The 21,013-nt window shown below is 49.8% G+C and overlaps 1 protein-coding gene across 1 annotated transcript in view; it reads left to right on the plus strand.

The window, feature by feature from the left end:
* Positions 1-16,171, plus strand: part of SMARCC1 (SWI/SNF related BAF chromatin remodeling complex subunit C1) — a 95,125-nt gene extending 78,954 nt beyond the window's left edge. Inside the window, exons 27-28 of the mRNA XM_083466660.1 lie at positions 12,433-12,609; positions 13,885-16,171. Coding sequence (XP_083322786.1) covers positions 12,433-12,609; positions 13,885-13,988 — 281 coding nt within the window. The 3' untranslated portion in view covers positions 13,989-16,171. The remainder of the gene's footprint in view (positions 1-12,432; positions 12,610-13,884) is intronic.
* Positions 16,172-21,013: the final 4,842 nt, after the last annotated feature.

Consider the following 21,013-nt stretch of genomic DNA (forward strand, 5'->3'; position numbering starts at 1 on the left):
ATCCTTTGCAGAGAGTCTTGGGATGCTACAGCCTGAATATTCAGTGCCACCCCTTCAGGCTGCCCAGTGCCAGGCTGGTTTCCATGAGCTCGGCCCTAGCAGTCGCTACATAGCCCCGCTGGATTTGAAACCTGGCTAGGCAAAAAGACTGCCTGTGCTGGAACTGGCAGAAAAGGGGAGTCAGGCAGGAGTTGCTGCCTCCTGCGGATGCCAGAGAATGATTTAACTACATTGAGCTGTTCAGGCCTTTTATGCCTGCAGAAAACACTTGAGCGAGTTTCATTGCTTGGTGCCTCCTGACAGAGATATTTTATTTAGGAGCCATAAATATTTGAAGGTAGCCAGTTCAGTCCTGGCGTGCCACTTAGTTTGCTTTATGTCTGGTCAGTGTTGGCCTTGAAAAACTACGTTGCCCGCTGCTTGATGTGTTCGGAAGAAGCTCCCTGGACACTTGCTTGGTGTCCAAATTGGTCTTAACCCAGAAAATAACCCTCTCGGTGCATTAGGCTGGTGTTGGGGGGGGGGCTGCCGTCTCTCCAACCGGCGCAGAGTGAATTATCACGCTGGAAAGAAGTGATGGAAATGTTCGCGGCGGGCGGAGTGGGGAGCTGGAGAGTTGATACTAAATTAGCTACCGTGCTTAATTATTCAGTGCCTGGCTTTGCGATTCTTTGGGTCTCCTGGGGAAGACATGTGGCAGGAAGGGCAGATTCCAGCGCTTGCCTAGCGGTATTAAGACTCGCAGTCCAGCTTTATGGAACCCATTCATAATTTTTCGGGTGTGTGTGTAAGCACGCTTAATGGCACTGCGTTGCCCCACAGAAGGGACTCTGGTTTCTATGCTCTCCTGGCTAGACACATCCTGCACACTCTACAGTGTGAGAGTTTCTCTTGCATTCAGCTGGTTTAATAACAAATGCATTTGTTGCATTTATATCCCACCTTCTAAGGAGCTGAAGGTGGTGTGCATACTTCTTCTCCCCCATTTTATCCTAACAAGAGCCCTGTGATGTGCGTTAGGCCGAGAGACGGTGACTGGCCCAAGGTCAAACCCAGTGAGCTTCTTGGCTGAGTGGGCAGAATTTTGAATCCTGGTGCTCTAACCATTAAACCACACTGTCACTCTTATTTTTCTTAAGTGGCAGTCAGGCAACACGGCCACTACTTCCTGCTCAACCTTAGACTGTCATCCATTTTGGGGGTGGGACGGGGCTGGCAGCTCTCAACCTGCAAGTGCGTCTCTATAAGTGATAACCCCTTAGCCTTCCTCCTCACCCAAAAAAAACCCCCGTAATGTGCTGGAAGAATGGCAGATGAAGGTGATTGACTACATGGAATTAGCAGAAATGACTGGCAGAATTCGAGATCAGGGAGAAGAGTCGGTGAAAGAAGACTGGAAGAAATTCAAAGACTACTTACAGAAACATTGTAAAATTAATGAATGTTAAAAGGATGTTGGATAGAAACCAAGCGGTTTCCAGCTGTAATGTTTTAAGAGATATGGGGGGGGGGGAGGAAAAAGAGGTTTTACAAATGGGTAAAAGTTTAATGGTAAGGATTTGCTGAACTAACAAATCGAACTGGAATACAAAGAAGGGAGGTATGAGGAGGTCCGAGGAAATAAGTGTATGGAAGTTATGTTATTGAAAATTAATGTGTGTTTTTAACTGTTTTTTATTTTGTATGTTTATTTTTCTTTTTTGTCATATCTTAAAAACTTTTAATAAATATCTTTTTAAAAAAACAAAAAACCCCAAAACCCCGTAATGTGGGGTTGGGGGCTTACCTTAGAAGGGGGAGTTTTCAGGGCTAGCAAAAGAACACGATGTGGCATATTTTGAGCTCCCAGGAAAAGCCCTTAGTGCTCTGGCTTAATATAAATTCATCCTAATGTTAACGGAGAAATCTGAGGGCTCCCTTGGACAAAAAAACAAGGACACCAGCCAGGAATACCAGAGCAAAACAGCAGCCAGTGGGCTTGGTCTTTATTGAAGACGGTTGCGACAGGACTCCCACCTGCCACAAGGCAGAACAAGATGGAAGCCCCGGACAAAAGAGCCCCCAAACTTTTATTAGCTGCTAATCCCCATGTTACACCCCCCAAACCGCATCACTAACACATCATGGTTACATCATGAAAGGGGAGGTCTGGTGGCAGTAATCTGAGCATCCTGGACCCTGCCCCATGGTTCCCCTTGCCCTCCACCAAACACCCATCAAGTGTAACAAAGGAGATCTTTACATTTCCCTGTTTCCCAGCCAGGTTAATCACACCCTTTTGTCTTCATCTGGGTTTGTTATGGCTACCTGTCTGGCACTCAGGTATCAGGATGCCAGGAATTATCACTCAGGCAGAGGGGCTGCTGAGTAGCTGAGCTCACACGTCTATTAATTTATGAAGTTTTCCCAGTGAGCCAGTACTGAGATACATCCATCAGTGAATTCTTACATTTGGTATCGTGCAGCAAAGGCCTTTTGAACAGATAGGAAGAAACTGTGATGGGGTGTTTGTGGGGACAAATCACAAAAGTCACAAAAGCGGTTGTGCTGGTTTTGGTAGTGGGCTGCATGTGCATGATATCTGCTGGAGGGGCAACCCCCCACCCACCCAACCTATACATAAATTCCTGCAACACTGACAAGCTTTTTTAAAAAATAAAATGTAAGCTGAGAAGGCGGCACAGAAATGTTTGGAAGAAATGAATTCCATCCCATGCCTCCCCTTAGCCAGGACTAGAAAGCCCGAAAGCCTGATGCTAGACTCTCCACTTAACAAAATGTGATCGGTCGCCATTAACAGAGGAGGGGCAGTCGATAAATGTGTCAGGACAGCCCCCGGGGGCCTGTCCAGGCTGAAGCTTTCCCGCACCGCCCAAAGCACACGCCTGTGTCATGCAACATATGTGAGCCTGATGCCACACAGCGTGACTTTGCCGGCCGAGGGAGGAGGAGGAGGAGGAGACCTAAACGTGGAACAGGCTTTTTCAGTGGGCTGCCTCTCACAGTAGTGAACCTACCTTCACTCCTAAACATCTGCCTCCCCCCTCCCCCTTTAAGCCTTTCCCTTTCCTTATGTAGGTCACACTTCACTGTCTTTCACTCCCCCCCCCCGCCATTGCCTCTGAGTTTCAAGCCGTATTTTCCTCTTCCTCCCAAAGAGCAGCATTTTGTGTTGTGCATTCCTCCCACCCCCCCTTTTCCTGCTGACCGGAATGCCCAAAATGCTTAATCCACTTTTGAATCGGGCTCCCCCACCCCACCCTGGATGGTCTCAGCTACGTTATTTGTCAGCCTGAAAGCTGCCGCGATCAGAGAGTCGCCCGCGAGCATCTCTTGCCTTAACAGATCACCGCGTCTCCGCTGCAAGAATAATGTTAGTGGGAAGCCATTTTCTTGTGAAATACAACGCAGGCATAGAAACAGGCAGGCAGAAAGCGGGTGCAGTTGCCAGTGGAAGCGCAGAGGGCTTCCCTCCCCCCTCAGCTGATCTTGGGGCAGGGCAGGGCACCCCCAAGTGTTTTACTAACATCCCTCCCACCGAAATTTCTCCTGGGGGAGGAGGAGAGGGCAGAACAAATACCTTTTAAATGGCTCATTCAGACCCTTCAGAGCACTAGTGATCCTTACAACATTCTTGTCAGGTAGGGCCGTGATTATTATCCCATTCTCCCACCCTCACCATTGAAGCACTCACTCTGAAAATGCCTCACGAGAAATGCTAATAACATTCACCAAGAAAGCGGAGCCCAAACAGCTGTTGCAAATCCAAAGCCTATATCTAAATATTATCCAAGAACTAACTTGATCATGATGATGATGATTTTGTATTTGAAGGTAGCTATTTCAGAATAAGGTTAATAGTACTCAGTGGTCTAGCATCTGCCAGGTTAATAAAAACCTTGGCTTACTATGCTACCTTACCTGGAGCAAATACAGTGGTACCTCAGGTTAAGTACTTAATTTGTTCCGGAGGTCCGTTCTTAACCTGAAACTGTTCTTAACCTGAAGCTCCATTTTAGCTAATGCGGCCTCCTGCTGCCGCCGCGCCGCCGGAGCACGATTTCTGTTCTCATCCTGAAGCAAAGTTCTTTACCTGAAGCACTATTTCTGGATTAGCGGAGTCTGTAACCTGAAGCGTATGTAACCTGAGGTACCACTGTATATAAGCTTGGCAGAAGAAGAACTCAGTCCAGTTGGATGATGGGGTCTTTGGGAAGAGGATTCAGTAATTCAGACCTGAAACATTTCTAACTTCTGGGGGGGAAAGGACAATTGAGGATGAACTAGACTTGTGCGCTGAAACATTTTGGAATTTGCCTGGAATAGCTATTGGAGGCAGAAGGCCACAAACTTAGCCAGGTGTGGGGTTTACATATCCAGATGTGCCTCGCGGGATACAGCCAGGACCCAAGTCAAGCTGCCAGCCCAGAATCTCGAGTTCCGACAGCTCAATTCAAACGGTCAGACCCTGCACTAGATGAATAAATATGGGGAAAACCGAATGCCACTCAGAGAAGGATCTGAAATATTTTCCTTGAAGCTTGAAATTCTGCTCTGGTCAGACCTCACCTGGAGTACTGTGTCCAGTTCTGGGCACCACAGTTCAAGAAGGACACTGACAAACTGGAACGTGTCCAGAGGAGGGCAACCAAAATGGTCAAAGGCCTGGAAACGATGCCTTATGAGGAACGGCTAAGGGAGCTGGGCATGTTTAGCCTGGAGAAGAGGAGGTTAAGGGGTGATATGATAGCCATGTTCAAATATATAAAAGGATGTCACATAGAGGAGGGAGAAAGGTTGTTTTCTGCTGCTCCAGAGAAGCGGACACGGAGCAATGGATCCAAACTACAAGAAAGAAGATTCCACCTAAACATTAGGAAGAACTTCCTGACAGTAAGAGCTGTTTGACAGTGGAATTTGCTGCCAAGGAGTGTGGTGGAGTCTCCTGCTTTGGAGGTCTTTAAGCAGAGGCTTGACAACCATATGTCAGGAGTGCTCTGATGGTGTTTCCTGCTTGGCAGGGGGTTGGACTCGATGGCCCTTGTGGTCTCTTCCAACTCTATGATTCTATGATTCTATGAATTTGTTTTATCCTGGATTGTTTTATTTGATGTTTGGGTGTATTGTCAACAGCTTTGAGATTTTTAAAAATATAAAGCGGTATAGAAATGAAATGAATAACAATAATACATTCCACCGGTTGGGGTGGAACGTTGGCTATTCTGTTGTGGCAACCATAACCTAGGTTTAAGGTGCCATTTGGCAACTGGCTTATTTTTCTGAGTTTCTAATGCGGGTTGGGGTACCTGTGCAGCCCTCTACCCCAAAAGCCCAGCTTAGTGTGAGCTGGATTAAGTTGATTCTTTCCACCTGTCGTCGTCGTCCTCCCCCTACCCTTTTTTAATTACTTACATTAGTGCCTTGATTCTGCTGAAGAAATCTCAGGCTTAACAGGCCTGTGCAAATCTAACCAGGGCAGATGGGGAAACATTTTGCTGCTGAAGAAACTCAATTGCCAGCGCTCCCTGTTTATTGGATGCGGTTGGGTTTCAAGGAATAGACTTGACCATTCTGGTGGCTGCGGCTATTTATGTACTGTAGGGAAAGAGAAGGAGGATGAAAGTGGCGAGCGAAGGGAAACGTGAGCCTTTCGAGAGCGCAATGCCTCTTTCAGCCTGAAGATCAGAATCTGAGCGATCAGAGGCAGGGCTCCATGAAGACCGCGGGATTATTGACCTTCCTTCCATTATTTCCTCACGGTAATTCCCAGATGAGCAGAGCGACGAACTTGCTCTCTTCAGCTCTGAAAAAGACCTCTGGTCCAAGCAGTCCCTCTGTCAGCTTCCGTCTAGTTCTGTGGTCGCCAAACTGCCATTTAGTCCCGCCACAACGCTCCTCATGCGCTCTAGGAAGAGAGGGCTGGAGTGAACCCACCATTGCTTTTTCTATTTGCCTGCAGCAGAACTTAGCCTGCGGTAGCCTCGGTCCTGGAGCAAGCAGGTGAAATTTCACAGAGGCTAAGCAGTCATTTTTAGCCAGTTAAGAGCAGGTTATGACAGCATCTATACCTGGGGACAAGTCTCTCCACCTGGATTTTCTTCATCAAACAGCTCCCACGTAAAATCGTAGAGATGGAAGGGAACCCTCATGGTCATCTAGTCCAACCCCTGCAATGTAGGAATCTCAGTAGAGCATCCACGGCCGATGGCTATCCAACCTCTGCCTATAAACCTCCAATGAAGGAGTGAATGATAGGGGCAAATGTCTGTTGCTAACCCCTGATCTTAATGTCTGCATGTTTTGCCCCAGCTGGTCTGAGTTTTGATTGGGGGAGGTTGCTATTCGCCTGTGACAGGCTGCAAACTTGCCCATGCCCTCACTGTGAGAAGTGAAGCTACAGGGAACCAGGCAGAGGGCTTTTTCCATATTGGTGCCCTCCCCATGGATTGCCTTCCCATCATATGTCAGAGAGAGAACCAATTACAGTGGTACCTCGGGTTACAGATGCTTCAGGTTACATACGCTTCAGGTTACAGACTCCGCTAACCCAGAAATAGTACCTCGGGTTAAGAACTTTGCTTCAGGATGAGAACAGAAATCATGCTTGGGCGGCACAGTAGCAGAAGGAGGCCCCATTAGCTAAAGTGGTGCTTCAGGTTAAGAACAGTTTCAGGTTAAGAACGGACCTCCGGAACGAATTAAGTACTTAACCCGAGGTACCACTGTATGTGACTTCCCAAAGACCTCTGAAGGCAGTCCTGTTTTTCATGCTTGTTGTTTTGCTGTGTTTTTATATTATGTTGGAAGCCTCCCAGAGTGGCTGGGACAACCCAGTCAGATGGGTGGGGTATAAATAATAATTTTTTATTATTCTTACTGGTCTCTGTTCCTCAGATCTCATGAAAGAGGGAACTGGAGGCAGGCAGGCAGAAGCCAGAATCAGCAGCAGTAAAATTGCACTCTTTGCTCCCATTGTGAGGAGGGGAGTGAGCCAAGCTGGGTAACTTCCAGCTGAACATGCAGGGAGAGGGGGTTCCCTGCAAATCTTCTGCGGTGTTGTCCCATGCTCTTCTCTGCTTTCACCTGGTCAGGTGCTCTGGAGCATCGAAGGGAGACCCCAGCAGCAAAAGCCTTGTGGGCAGTCCCTGTTTCTCCTTTGGAAGGGGGAGCAAGTCTCCTCAGGCCGATGACTAGAGGAGCTTTTCCACGGGGAGAGCTTCTGGTGGGTTGCTGCTGCTGCTGCTCTTTAAGGGAATGGCAGAAATGCCATAGCTGCGTGTGGAGAGTGTGCTCGCCGGAGGCTATGTGCACATCCATGTGTGCATGGATGGGTTTTGCAGTCTCTCCTCTCTGGTTGGAAGATTCTTCTGAGAACCCTTTGCCCAGGCAGGGTTTGGAGGTTTTTTCCATCTGTTGTGCTGCAGTGATGCCAGAGTTTTTTGCTCATATGTTTGGCTGTCTCAAGACTGAAGAGCTTGAACAGTTCCGGTTTCTGAACCCTGTTACTGGAGGGGAGAGAGAGGAAGGGGATTCAATAAAGATTATAGATATATCCTACCACCCAGGAACCTGTGTGGTGTCTTTGAATAAATCATGCACATAAGAGACTCCAGCATAAACGTTGCATGTTGTGGTTGCCAGCCTGAAGGTGTTAGCGGGATCCCAGTTTCCTTTTACAGTGGTACCTCAGGTTAAGTACCGTACTTAATTCATTCTGGAGGTCTGTTTCTTAACCTGAAACTGTTCTTAACCTGAAGCACCACTTTAGCTAATGGGGCCTCCTGCTGCCGCTGCACCGCCGGAGCACGATTTCTGTTCTCATCCTGAAGCAAAGTTCTTAACCCAAGGTAATATTTCTGGGTTAGCAGAGTCTGTAACTTGAAGCTTCTGTAACTCGAGGTACCACTGTACAAGGAATTGCAGAGGACTGAATTCACTTTACTCTCTTGAACCACAAGGCCTGCTAGGATTTGGAGGGCTTTGGTGGTGGGGAAATTGGTTTCAGGGGTACAGGCAGAAGAAAGGCAGCTTTTTAAAAAAAGAGAGAGAGAAAGTGCTTCTTTTGCTAATGATTGCGGAAGATAACTCCCTAATGGAGAAGCTTCCATAAGTTTCAGCTCACCTTTGCTAAATATCAAAAGGTGCAGCCAGTGAGGTTTCTTAGTAGCATTGCATTGCAAATGCCTTATCACTGTGACACCTTCAGTAGAAACTCCCAGTAGATCACCAGGCAAGGGGCAGCCAATTCTCTCTCCTTTCTGCTGCTGCTCTCCCTGCTTGCTACACACACACACACACACACACACACACACACACACACACACTGGGCCCATTCTCACAAGGTTTGTGCTCTTGTTCCTCCCATCCACTGTCATTACTCCAGTCTTTTGCACGGAACAAAATCGTCCTAAAACTGGAACTGTGTCTACAGAGCAATTTATGTCCCTCAGGAAGGATTTGGGTTCCATTGGTGTGGAGTTTATAGAGAGCTAGTCTTGGGTGCTGGACAGAAGGGTGGACTTGTGACCAAAAGTTGATAGGATAGGCTGGTACTTTGGAAGTGTGCCAGGCCGGCACAGCACAAGGATCTTAAGGTCTAAGGAAGATCGAGAGCTCGGCTGGAGCTCATCAGTTCCAGGCTGGGAATCCTTTATTCATCTGGTCCTGAACTGGCCTATGGGTCCTCTGTTTCGGGCCCTCTCACCTGCAGGGGGTGTTGAGTTTTCTGGATCCAGAGGAGTTGCATGTGATCTCTGCCTAACTTGCAATCGAGGTACCAGACATGAGGGTTTCTTCCTGTAAAAAGAAACCGCTAGCGTTTGTGTGTCTAGAAAGGGTTGGAGTTTTTTTTAATGAAGGAAAAAAAGTAGTTCTTGATGCTAACAAGATGCTAATAAATCTGTCGCAGTAACAGGCTGTAAGTGGGTGTTAAGAGTGGCAGTCAATAACTTGGCACATAGCAGCCTTCACCTTATCTGCTGAGCTAGGAATTTCCTTGGCCTCAGTTCCCACCACTGCTGTGTAACACATTTTTAATGGGCTTTCTTGGCTGGAGAGGCCAAAGTGCTGTGTGTGTGTGTGTGTGTGTGTGTGTGTGTGTGTGTGTGTGTTGTGCACTCCCCTCTCCTCCCTCAGTTTCCTGGAGACAGTCAGGATAAGGACCCTCCTTAATCCTAGTTTAAATTTATGAACAGCTGCAGACCATCATTGCTCACCAACTTCCACCCCACAACACATGAAATGAGAAATAATTTGGCTGTGTGGCCCTTGCTCTCTCACAAGACGGCTTCATCCGTGAGTCCCCTCGCTGAGCAGCAGCTGCCGCAAGGAAAAGGCCACTTCACTTCTTGCTGTCTCTGAAAAGTAAATTTGTTGTTTGTGAGAGATAATGCGGAACGGTCCCCCGCAGCCACGGGTTGGGGCTGGTAATACTGTTCCCAAAAAGAACCCACCCATTCTCCACTCTAGGATTGCCACACTCTTTCTTCCAAACGCTCCTTGAGTCCTGCTGCTTCTGTGAAGTGTCGTTCCTAAGAGAGGCAAAGTCTCCATACCAGTAAACTGGGAATTGGCCCAATTCAACTCCTCCATCTCTCCCCACACCCCCTTCTCTTGCCTCCATCTGGTGATTCAACTGCAAGCTGTCTTGAGGCGAGGGACTTTTCCTTTTTTTTTTGCACTCCTCTTTTCGGCTTTTTGCCCAGAAGCCTTCCCCGCTGCCCTAAATGGAACTGTCGGGGCTGGAGCCACTAAACATTCCTGTATACCTGAAGGAGCGTCTCCACCCCCATCGTTCAGCCCAGACACTGAGGTCCAGCGCCGAGGGCCTTCTGGCAGTTCCCTCGATGTGAGAAGTGAGGTTGCAGGGAACCAGGCAGAGGGCCTTCTTGGTGGTGGCACCTGCCCTGTGGAACACCCTCCCTTCAGATGTGAAGGAAATAAGCAGCTATCTTACCTTTAAAAGACATCTGAAGGCAGCCCAGTTTAGGGAAGTTTTTAATATTTAATGCTGTATTGTTTTTAACACTCGATTGGGAGCCTCCCAGAGTGGCTGGGGAAACTCGGCCAGCTGGGCGGGGTATAAATAAGTTGTTGTTGTTGTTGTTGTTGTTGTTGTACCTGACTTGTTTGCTCTCTCAGGGCCACTCTCTTGACCGAACTGCAGGCGTTGGTTGGCACTTTGGGCAGCTGGTGTCCCTACCTTCAGGGATGAGGTTTGCCAGAGTGGACTGGAGGGCATTCAGGTGACAAGGCGATGCCTCCCATGGGCTGGAATAGCCAAGGGTCTTCCCAAGCCTTTAAGGAGCCACCTCATCCCTCCAGATCTTCCCTGCCTCTGGTCAGGACAGCACGGTAGCCTTCTTCCTCTGTCATCATTGTTTAATTGGTGGTGAAAGACTTGGGAAGACTCTGCCTCCTCAGTCCAAAGGGAGAGACCATCCCATCAACTGAATGTCCTCTGGTCCACTCTTCAAACAGAATCATAGAATTGCAGAGCTGGAAGGGACCCCCAGGGTCATCTAGTCCAACCCGCTGTAATTCAGGAATCTCGGCTGAAGCAGCCATGACAGGCGGCCACCTAGAAGTACTGTTTGTGGGGGGTGGGTGGGTGTGGAGGACTCCCTGGTCCTGAATGGGGTCACTGTCCCCCTGAAGGACCAGGTGCGCAGCCTGGGAGTCATTCTGGGCTCACAGCTGTCCATGGAGGCACAGGTCAATTCTGTGTCCAGGGCAGCTGTTTATCAGCTCCATCTGGTATGCAGGATGAGACCCTACCTGCCTGTGGACTGTCTCGCCAGAGTGGTGCATGCTCTAGTTATCTCCCGCTTGGACTACTGTAATGCGCTCTGCGTGGGGCTACCTTTGAAGGTGACCTGGAAACTACAACTATCTGACTTTTAGAAGACATCTGAAGGCAGCCCTGTTTAGGGAAGTGTTTGATGTTTTATTCTGGTTTTTAATCTGTTGGAAGCCGCCCAGAGTGGCTGGGGAAACTCAGCCGGATGGGTGGGGTATAAATAATAAATTGTTGTTGTTGTTGTTGTTAAAAACCTCCAAGGAACAAGAAGTTCACAATAAGAACCAACTTCCATTACCTCTGCCATCTTCAGCACCAGGATGCGAGCAGAAGGGGGTGGCTGTCGAGAGGCTTGTGGGTGGGACTGGGGGGAAATTACTGAGCAATCCCAGCCTGTCTGCCTGCAAGAGTGATTGTTGACCGTCAGTGCATGTGGGTGGGCCGTAGAATCTTTTTTAAAAAAATAATATTTATTGATAATTTCAAAATTGCAAGAAAAATAAAAAATAACAAACAACACTACAATACAAAAAAAGAAAAAAGAAAAAAAGACAATAAAAAAGAGAAAAGCACAAAATGTAAAAACCCAATATAACAATACAGCAATAAAAACGTAAAAAAAGAAGAAAAAAGAGGGGGGGGGACACAAATCCCAAATTGCATATCTATAATTTCCATTTGCTTGTTTCATTGACCTCTCACCTCCGTTTTTGTATTCTAGTTTAGTAATTATTTCAGCAAATTCTTTCCATCTTTCTCAATTTTTGTTATAAAATTTGTCTTAACAATTTGTCCTAATAATTAGCTCAACAAATCCTTACCATCTTTCCCCATATTCTATTATTCAGATTACCTTAATTTATTTATCCTTATCTTACCCCTAAGTGCCTTAAAACTTAAGTCTTAAATTTCAAATATTCATAACTCCTAATATCATTTCTGCTAGAGTCGTATAGTTTCATTCCCACATTTTCCCTAATATTCATTAGCTGATTCTAAAATAAAAAAGTTTCCATTATAAATTCTCTTCCAATCATCATCCAGCGTCTCTTCTTCCTGGTCTCGGGTCATGTCAGTCCTTGTTGTCCTTATTGTCCATTCCGTCTAGTCCATCAACCTGGAAGCCTTATGTCCGAGGCCCTTAAATCTCTTCCATGTCCCTTCTGCAATTCTTCTTCATCTTGTTTGTGTTTGCCCTTTTCCTTGTCTCTTGTTGGTCTTAGTTTCTTTCCTTTCTCATTGGGGAGTAGGTCTCTGGGGGATTCCAACCCAGAATTGTCTCCATCACCCTTCATCCAGCTCACCCATTCCCCACAGTGGTGGGCCGTAGAATCTTAACTCCTTTTTGGAAGGAAAATAAGTTACTTTTGGAGCCATGGGATGCCAGGATTTCACCTCCTGGATCGTGCTGCAGCCAGCATCATCTGGGCTCCCCAAAGCTCAAGGTGGGGTCAGTGAATTTACAGTTTGTTTGGGTTTTCTTCCCCCCTTTCTGTTTGTGTTTGCCAATCTACTTGAAAGATCCCTGTGAGGTGCTTGCGACATGCATAGGTGTCCAGAGCTGTGTCGTGGCTGCTTTTCTTCACCACCACTGAATGCCCACCCCCATTAAGCACCATCCTTCCCTCCCACAGCTCAGATCCTGGGGCAAGGCTCCATGATGCCCGGGCAGCCCTTGCCAGGACGGGCAATGCCAAGCGGATCGGCCAGCGCTCACCAAGCCAGCAGCAGCAGCAGCAGCGCTCCCCCGTCCGGTGCGGCAGGAAATATCGTGGGAGCCCGGGGGACCCTGGCTTCTCCGAACGGCTTGTGTAAGTAGAACCGGTCACCTGTCTTTCCCCACTGCATGCCCCTTCCCACTCCCCAACCCCAGCTCCCAGACTGCCACAGAATCACAGAGTTGGAACCGGCCTCCAAGGCTCATGTAGACCAAGCGCCTGCAATGCCGGGATTTTCCTGCCCCATTTGCGGCTCCTCTGCACCATCACTGGTCTGCCCGTACAGATAGCAAGAGCAGTCCGTCTTCTGACTACTTCTTCATTGTGGTTGAATGATATTTGTAGACAGAGGCAGTTCTCCTCCACCTCACTCTAGTCCTATGACACCAAGGGTCTCTTCCCCCAACACCACCCAGCCCACCATCCTCAGAACTCCTCCTGCTTTTGCTGGGTCAGGCCAATCCATCGTTCTGCCCGGACACTGAGGTCCAGCTCCGAGGGCCTTCTGGCGGTTCCCTCCCTGCGAGAAGCCAAGTTACAAGGAACCAGGCAGAGGGCCTTCTCGGTGGTGGCACCCACCCTGTGGAACACCCTCCCACCAGATGTCAAAGAGAACAACAACTACCAGACTTTTAGAGAACATCTGAAGGCAGCCCTGTTTAGGGAAGCTTTTAATGTTTGGTGCATTACAGTATTTTATTATTTTGTTGCGAGCTGCCCAGAGTGGGCAGGGTATAAATAATAAATTATTATTATTATTATGCCTGATCTGGTGCTCCACAGGACCAGAGAGGAAGTTCATAGAATTGTCGTGTTGGGAGGGATCCCGAGGGTCATCTATTCCAACCCCCTGCAATGCAGGATCATGGGTCACTGGTTCACTTGGTGAGAGGGTCAGTGGGTCAGCCTTTGAGGCGCAGTCTCCTCTAGAGGAGATTTATCAGGGCACAGCAACCTCCTTGGCCGATGCAGCCGTTGGACAAGAGGGGTCTCTGATTTCCTAAAGTGGAAGGCTGCAAGCCAAAGGATGTTCCTGAGATGACACCCCAGCTATAAAGACTCTCCTCTGGACACTGGGAGTGTGGGGTGGCAGAGGAATTCCCCCAGTTCTTAATTTGATAGATAGATGGGTCAGATGTTCATGTTGAGAAAAACCCAGCAAGCGACCTCCCAATTCTGGTCCAGGAAAGTGTCTTTGTAAGACAGTGAGACGGCCAGCACCATCTCCCAACCAGAGGGTGGTGCCATCCTGGAGCTGAAAGCACTGCCATTTGGACTCCTGGAAGGGCAGGCAGTTTTAGGGAGCGAGGAATGTCCCTGCCAAGCTTCCTGCCTTTAATTCCCCGTTTCACACCCATTCCTCTGCAGATCCGCAGCAGCAACAGCAGCCGCCGCAGCCACAGCCGCAGCCTCCAGTTGACGGGGCGACCCCACCTCCTGCGGGAGCAGCAACAGCCTCCGCAGCTCCCTGATCGGTCCGGCAACAAGGCGTCTCTCAAGCTGTGACAGTAGCAACCAAAAACACCATTCCTCAGTTTCCTGCTCCTTCCTTCCCTGGCCTCTGCCCTTGCCCCCTATGCGCCCACACCCAGACCTGTTCCCCCACGTAGTTTTGGTGACGGTTTGTGCCTTCCTTTTCTGCCAGGAACACAGCCAGAGCCGACAGTGCTCCAACTTGTTACTTCGCATGTTGAGCCTCTGGGTTCTCTTTACCTTCCCAGGTAGGAGATGCAGCGTAACCAGAAGCCCGTTGGGTCCCTTCGTTGTGGGAGGCGAGGCATCGCGTTGCCGCCCCTCCTCGGTCACAAGAGTAGAAGCGTTTTGCGGCCAGGGCGGTGGGGAAAGCAGCCTGCCTCTCCCCTTGGCCTCGGCTTCTCGGTTCACGCTGACCACAGGCGCTGCAGGTGGGCAATTATTCAGGAAGCTTGTCGAGCCCTGGGGATTGCCTGGCGATATTATTAAAAGGAAATATCGATCTCGCCCGAGAAGAGCCGGGAGCCAGATCAATTGGCGGGGTGCTCTCTGCAGCGATGTTCGCTTTTCCCACTCCAGCCTTTCAGCGCAAGGGGAGTGGGGTCGATGTATCCCATTCTCCCTCCCTCTCGTTTCATATCAAACAGGTCACCACAGTAGCGGGGGGGGGGTAAATAAAGCCTTCTTCCTTTTCCTCCCCTGTATCCTTGGAGCATATATCGTGGTGTTCCTCTTTCAAAACGAGCAAGCAATCAAACTCCCGTAGATAGCAAAGCGCAAGTTTACAAGATTGTGCTGGAGCAGCCGGGGTGTGGGGGTGTGCTTACCCCAACTACCTCTTGCAGGCAGCCGTGGGGTGGGCTGAGGGGAGCAGATTAAGGAAACACGCTTCCTTACTGGAATGGTCCGAATAGGAGCTCTGAAACATCACTGACATCTTCCTTATTTGCAAGCACACGTAGGTACAGTGCACACTCCCTGCTTCCTTATCTTCCAGCTCTTTGCTGGGAACACTTGAACCCCGGGGGGCTGCGCAGGGAGCAAGGGAATCTGTCCGCCTACAACCACAATTGGGGGCAGCTGTGCTCTCTGGATGTTGCTGGAATTGAAACTCCATCACCCTTGACCGTTGCCCGTGGTGGCGGCAGCTGATGGGAGTTGTAGTCCCAGCGTCATATAGAAGGCTGCAGGTGAGCTCGCCCTCAACCTACAACTTGGGCTGCTCCGTATCCTGCTCCTTGCCCAGATTGTGGGCGTTGCGTCCCTATCCCGTTGCCAGTCTTTCTTCCTCTTGTTCCTGCAACTTGCAAAGGAGTGTAAATGAGCAACTTCGGCTTTGATTGAGAACAATGCCAGGGAAGTGGGTGGTCTTGCAGCCCACTGGGCTGGGGAGGGGCCATTCCAGGGGGGGCAGTGCACCAGATTTCCAAGTTAGGCCTCACTGCTCTTGTACGGTTGGTGCCCCTCCTAATACCACCGTACACAAATAAGGGTTGCCAGTAGAGATTGGTCTGATTCCAGCTCTTTGGCCACAGAAGCAACGCTTGCCCCTTCCTTCCTCACCCTGCTGCCTGGAAGCTCTGGGGATGAGGAGAACAACAACTTAGTTTTGGCCATCCGGACTCCTGCTCTCAACCCTCTCACTTAGGACACCTGGGGGATAACGCCATCCCCTTCTCAGGAAAATAAAAGCCCCTGCCTTCTGGCCGAAGCTCTTCCTCTGCGTCCCCCCCCCAAAACACCCCCCCCAGAAAGGAAAGTGCTTCCCATGTCTCCCCCGCTGCTGTGTTTCCCTCCCCCTTTGGACCCCATTGTCTTCGGAGCAGCGTGGAATCGAGATTCCAAACATGGTCCTCTTTAGACTAATAACCTCAGGTTGTTTTTAGCAAGATCCACTTCAAATGTCAAGGTTCTAGATGGAGAAACTTGTCTTCTTCTTTTTCTACTCTACTGTTGACTTGTGTCCTGCAGCATAATATGAATTGTTAACACGACGGTGTTTCTGTACACAAGTGGGTGGGTTGTGGGTGGGAGTGATGACCTTTCATTTGTTGGTTTGTTCCCTCCCCCCTTCTAGTCTGGTCCTGTATGTGGGGAGTGGGAGTGGGGAGACCTTCGTTTCTTGCAACTCAGCCACTTAAATTTTGTGAAATAAAAATGCAGGTTTTTTTTAAAAACAAAACACATCTGTGCTCCGTGTGTTCATTAGCCAGAACCAAGCTCAGAAGTGGTTTGGTTTGGATTCTTCCTATGGGTTTGAATGAATGACTGCCCTCCATTCAAATGCTGTCTGGGATGAATGGACAGAAGGTGCCGTCCACCTCGCTCCTTGACCCTGGCTCCTTGGTTACACAGGCAAAAACATTCCTCTTCTGCCTTCGGCTAATTAAACAATCGATGGGCCTTTTAAACTAGAGGGGGTATAGCTTTGGTTTGTTACTCTGTCTTCGTGTTTGTTTATTGCAGACCGCCCCATGATCCTTGGATGAAGGGCGCTTTAGAAATTTAATAAATATAAAAATAAATAGAATCGTCCAGGAGAACATTGAACTGGGAAGTTGCTCCCCTTTACCCATCTGCCCTTCCCATCAGGCGTCGTTAATGACATGCACAGTGCATTTTAATAGATAGAAAGTTGCAGGGGCAAGATGGTGGAAAAAGCATTTTCATGTGATGTAAGTGCTAGGTGATAGTCTCTTGGCCAGGGGCTGATGAGGATGGAAGCGAACAAGGCGGCTCTTTGGTGTCCAGCTCTTCTGCTGCAGACCATGATGTGATTTGAGACGCAGCACTGGGTGAGGAGGGGTGACGTTTGGAGAGGAAGTGGTTGGGTAATACAAGGGCCCAGGGCAAACGAGAGCCTCCAACTCGCTTCTACAAATGGTTGCTATAAATAGGGCAGCTGTTCAGAAGGATGTGCAGAGAGAGAAAGGGAAGTAGCATCACGCTTAAAAGAGCCCAGTCTCTAGCTCCACTTGGAACTCCGTTTGGCCTCGTTCATTAAGATGCTGAGCACCTCGGCTCTCGGACGGAACTAATCCTTTGCCTTGAAAGAGTTGAGTCCCGGTGGCCGGGACAATGCGCTGTTGAGCAAGAGGGCGGGAGGGAGGGGAGGCGGCAAGTGGGGGCCCCACCTGATCTGGTATTCATGGGAGCGAGGCAGCCTCTTGGCTCTCCCCTTCCAGATCAGCCCTTGCCCAGCTCTCTAGGAACAGCGCTGCCCATTGTGCCTCTGCCATCTTCCTCCTCTGCTTTTCAAGGGCTCAGCGCAGTGCCTTCGCCGGAGGCCTCATGAGTTCCGCCACAGGGTGCCCATCCCTACGTTACACCTTTACCAGAGTTGGGGCAAACCAAACCAAAGACCCGATGTCGTGGACTGGCAGAGGAATGGTGGGAGGAACCAGCTGGGGAATCCCCAAGGGAAGAAGGCACAAAGCTAGGGGGAGGATGAGTGGTCAAAGGGAGAAGACTGGGAAGAGGTGGTGTTGGAAGCTAAAGAGGTAACTGCTTAATGATTAGGAAGAGTGTGGCAGAGAAGTCCAGAATCTGATGCAGATTCTGAGACCGGACACCAAGAGGCAGAGATGAGTCAGACTGGTTAAGAGGCATGGGGTGTCTTCCCCTTCTGCTGTGACAAGCTCCCTTCCCCACATCTCCCAGGACCAGGAGAGGGCTGAAACGGGCGGACTAGTGACAGGCTGCACACAGGTGCAGTCTCAGATTGCCTGGAAAAATCCCTGGAGCAGATAGGACTTAAGACAGTTGTCGGAAGGCAGGGGCTTTCAGTCTCACAACTGATTCACGGGACAAGACCCTAACGGGGATGAGCTGCTGCACTCATTAGGCCTGACACTCAGCCAAGTCTGTGAAGATTGTGATTTTACTAATAAAGAGTTGACTCCAACTTTGAATGGTGTGCTGGCTCACTCTTTGACACCCATTGAAACCATAACCAGATTGTGGACTTCCGGGAGACAGCTGAGAAATGAGCGCGCTGGCCTGGATGTTGCTTTGATCCACTTCAGCAAAGCAATTCCTGAGCTATTAAGACATCTGGGATCTGTTGATTCCCTGGGCGGTTAGGTGCCCTGGGAGCCTAGTTTGCTGCCCCCTGGCTACTCGTCCATCTTGCCCAATATCAACCCCTCTGACCATCAGTGGCTCTCCTGGTACAGGAGAGGGTCTTCCTCACCCCCTGCTGTTTACCTGACCCTTTTAATTGGAGATTCTGTTAGGGACTGAGCCTGGGACCTTCTGCATGCCCACCAGGTGTCCCTGAGCTGTGGGCCCTCTCTGCAAACACCAGGAGCAATTTAAAGGAAGAGAGTGGCAAAGGAAGATTTGTTCCCCTTGCCACCTGAGTAAATGCTGAAAAATAGTGTTGCTCCGCAATTCTGGTGTTCGGAAGAAATTGGGATGTTTCCGTAAATGTTTCCAGGATTGGCCTGCTTTCTTTCCTTAGCCTGCTTGGTTCATAGAACTGTCAAGGACCCCCAAGGTTCATCAAGTCCAACCCAATGCAATGCAGGAATTACAGCTAAAGAATCCCTGGCAGACAGCCACCCCCCATCAAATGATGGAGAGTCCATCACCTCCCAAGGTAGCCTGTCCTGCTGTTGAACGGTTCTCACCGTCAGAAAGATCACCTTTGGTTGCCCTCTGCGCATGTTCTAGAGGAGAGCCCGGTTCTTGAGTGCTGCAACCAAGGTGGTTGGCACCTTGTGGAGAGAGTTCACAGCTGGAAGCAGCAGCCGGAAATCAAGAGTGCTGCCTCCGCCGCAGGGCTAGTGTTTCAATGAGCTCGTTAATTATCGAGGAGGATCCGTTCTGGCGGGTCTCCAGAGGGCTTCCCGAGGCCTTGCCTTGCAAGCGAAGAAGAGAGAGTGCAGTCGAGCCAGAGATGAGGCTTTAGCACACAGGTAAGAGCATGGATCCAGCCCAATCGCCTTCTTAATCCGGCCCGTGGACGGTCTGAGAATCACTGTGTTTTTACATGAGTAGAATGTGTCCTTTTATTTAAAATGCATCTCTGGGTGATTTGTGGGGCATAGGAATTCGTTCATTTCCCCCCCTTCAAAATATAGTCCAGCCCCCCACAAGGTCTGAGGGACAGTGGACCGGCCCCCTGCTGAAAAAGTTTGCTGACCCCTGGGCTAGACGTGGGAGGCACATTCGCACTGCGCTGCGTCTGCACACACGCAGATCGCGATTCGGTGCTTTCATGCACAAAGCACGATTTAGTGCTTCTGCGCATGCGCACTCACCGAAACCCAGAAGTAACCCCTTCCGGTACTTCCGGCACATCCGTAACCCAAAAACACGCAACATGAAGCGTCTGTAACCCGAGGTATGACTGTATAGTCCAGCCCCCTCGCAAGGTCTGAGGTACAGTGGACCGGCCCCCTGCTGAAAAGGTTTGCTGACCCCTGGGTGAGAGGCTAGCCTGGAGCACTCGGGAGCCAGAGGCAACATGGTAAAATGCCACCTGCCCACCTCAGACCCTGCTGGATCTTAGACCTGTGGGAACGGGAACTCTTCTATCTTAGGGCACCCTTGCCTTGCACAGCTCACTACTCTGAGTAGAACATGTGAAGACCCTGCTGGATCAGGCCTGTGGCCTATCTGTTACAGTAGCCTGTTCCCACAGTGGCCAACCAGGTTCCCATCATGGGAAACTGTGCTTTAGCTTAAAGCTTGTCCTCCTGGTCCCTCCATACCAGCAGTCTCCCCTCCCTATAAAGTGGCATCTTGGTTGTCGAACTTAATCCGTTCCGGGCATCCATTCGACTCCCGGAACCGTTCGAAAACCGAGGCGCGGCTTCCAATTGGCTGCGGGAGCTTCCTGAATGCGTCGGACGTTCGGCTTCCGAAAAACGTTCACAAACCGGAACACTCCTGGGTTTGAGCCGATTTGTTCAGGAGCCAAGCCAATCGAGATCCAAGGTACCACTGTATATGAGCTTTAACCCTTCTCCTTGGCTCAACTCCCAGACAATGAATTTCAGATCAATGTTCACCCTGGCTGGAGGGTGTGGGGGAAAGCAGCAAAAGTCCACATGGATGTTGTTGGCTGAGCAGCAGGCCCTGGCGAGGGGAGGACGGGAGGGAAGCAGCTGCCCCAGATTCATGGGAAATAATAATTCTGACCCTGTTTTCTGTATTGGGCAGAAAACACAGCGAGGAGTTGCTCATGTAGCTAGCAGAAGCTTGGCAGGAGAGGTTTCTTGAAGCTGGCGCACGTGTCGTGGGTACTTGCCTGTGCCCCATATGCCCCCAGAGCAAAGGCTGGTCCGCTGTGCAGCGTCTAGACCATGGGTAGGCAAACTAAGGCCCAGGGACTGGATCCAGCCCAATCGCCTTCTAAATCCGGCCTGCAGACAGTCCAGCAATCTGCGTGTTTTTACATGAGCAGAATGTGTCCTTTTATTTAAAATGCATCTCTGGGTTATTTGTGGGGCATAGGAATTCGTTCATTTCCTCCCCCCAAATATAGTCCGGCCCCCCACAAGGTCTGAGGGACAGTGGACCGGCCCCCTGCTGAAAAAGCTTGCTGACCCCTGGTCTAGACGCAAATGGAAAGGAGATTTGGAAGGGAAGACGTTGCAATACATCCTGCACATAACATGGTATTTGATGTGTGTGTGACTGTCAAAAGTGGATGCACCTAGAAAATGCTCTGGGCGACAATGCCTCTCCAAAAAATGAAAAGTCGGATACAAGGAAGTCCTTCACAGAGGTGGGCTTATTTCTCGCGCTTGATCTGGAGAGGTGTGTGTACGGTGCTGTGGGTTAAACCACAGAGGCTAGGACTTGCCGATCAGAAGGTCGGGGGTTCGAATCCCCGCAACGGGGTGAGCTCCTGTTGCTCAGTCCCTGCTCCTGCCAACCTAGCAGTTCAAAAGCACGTCAAAGTGCAAGTAGATAAATAGGTACCACTCCGCCGGGAAGGTAAACGGCGTTTCCGTGCACTGCTCTGGTTCGCCAGAAGCGGCTTAGTCATGCTGGCCACATGACCCAGAAGCTG

This window comes from Podarcis liolepis (genome assembly GCF_965112155.1).
Source record: "Podarcis liolepis genome assembly, chromosome: 12".
NCBI lineage: Eukaryota > Metazoa > Chordata > Lepidosauria > Squamata > Lacertidae > Podarcis > Podarcis liolepis.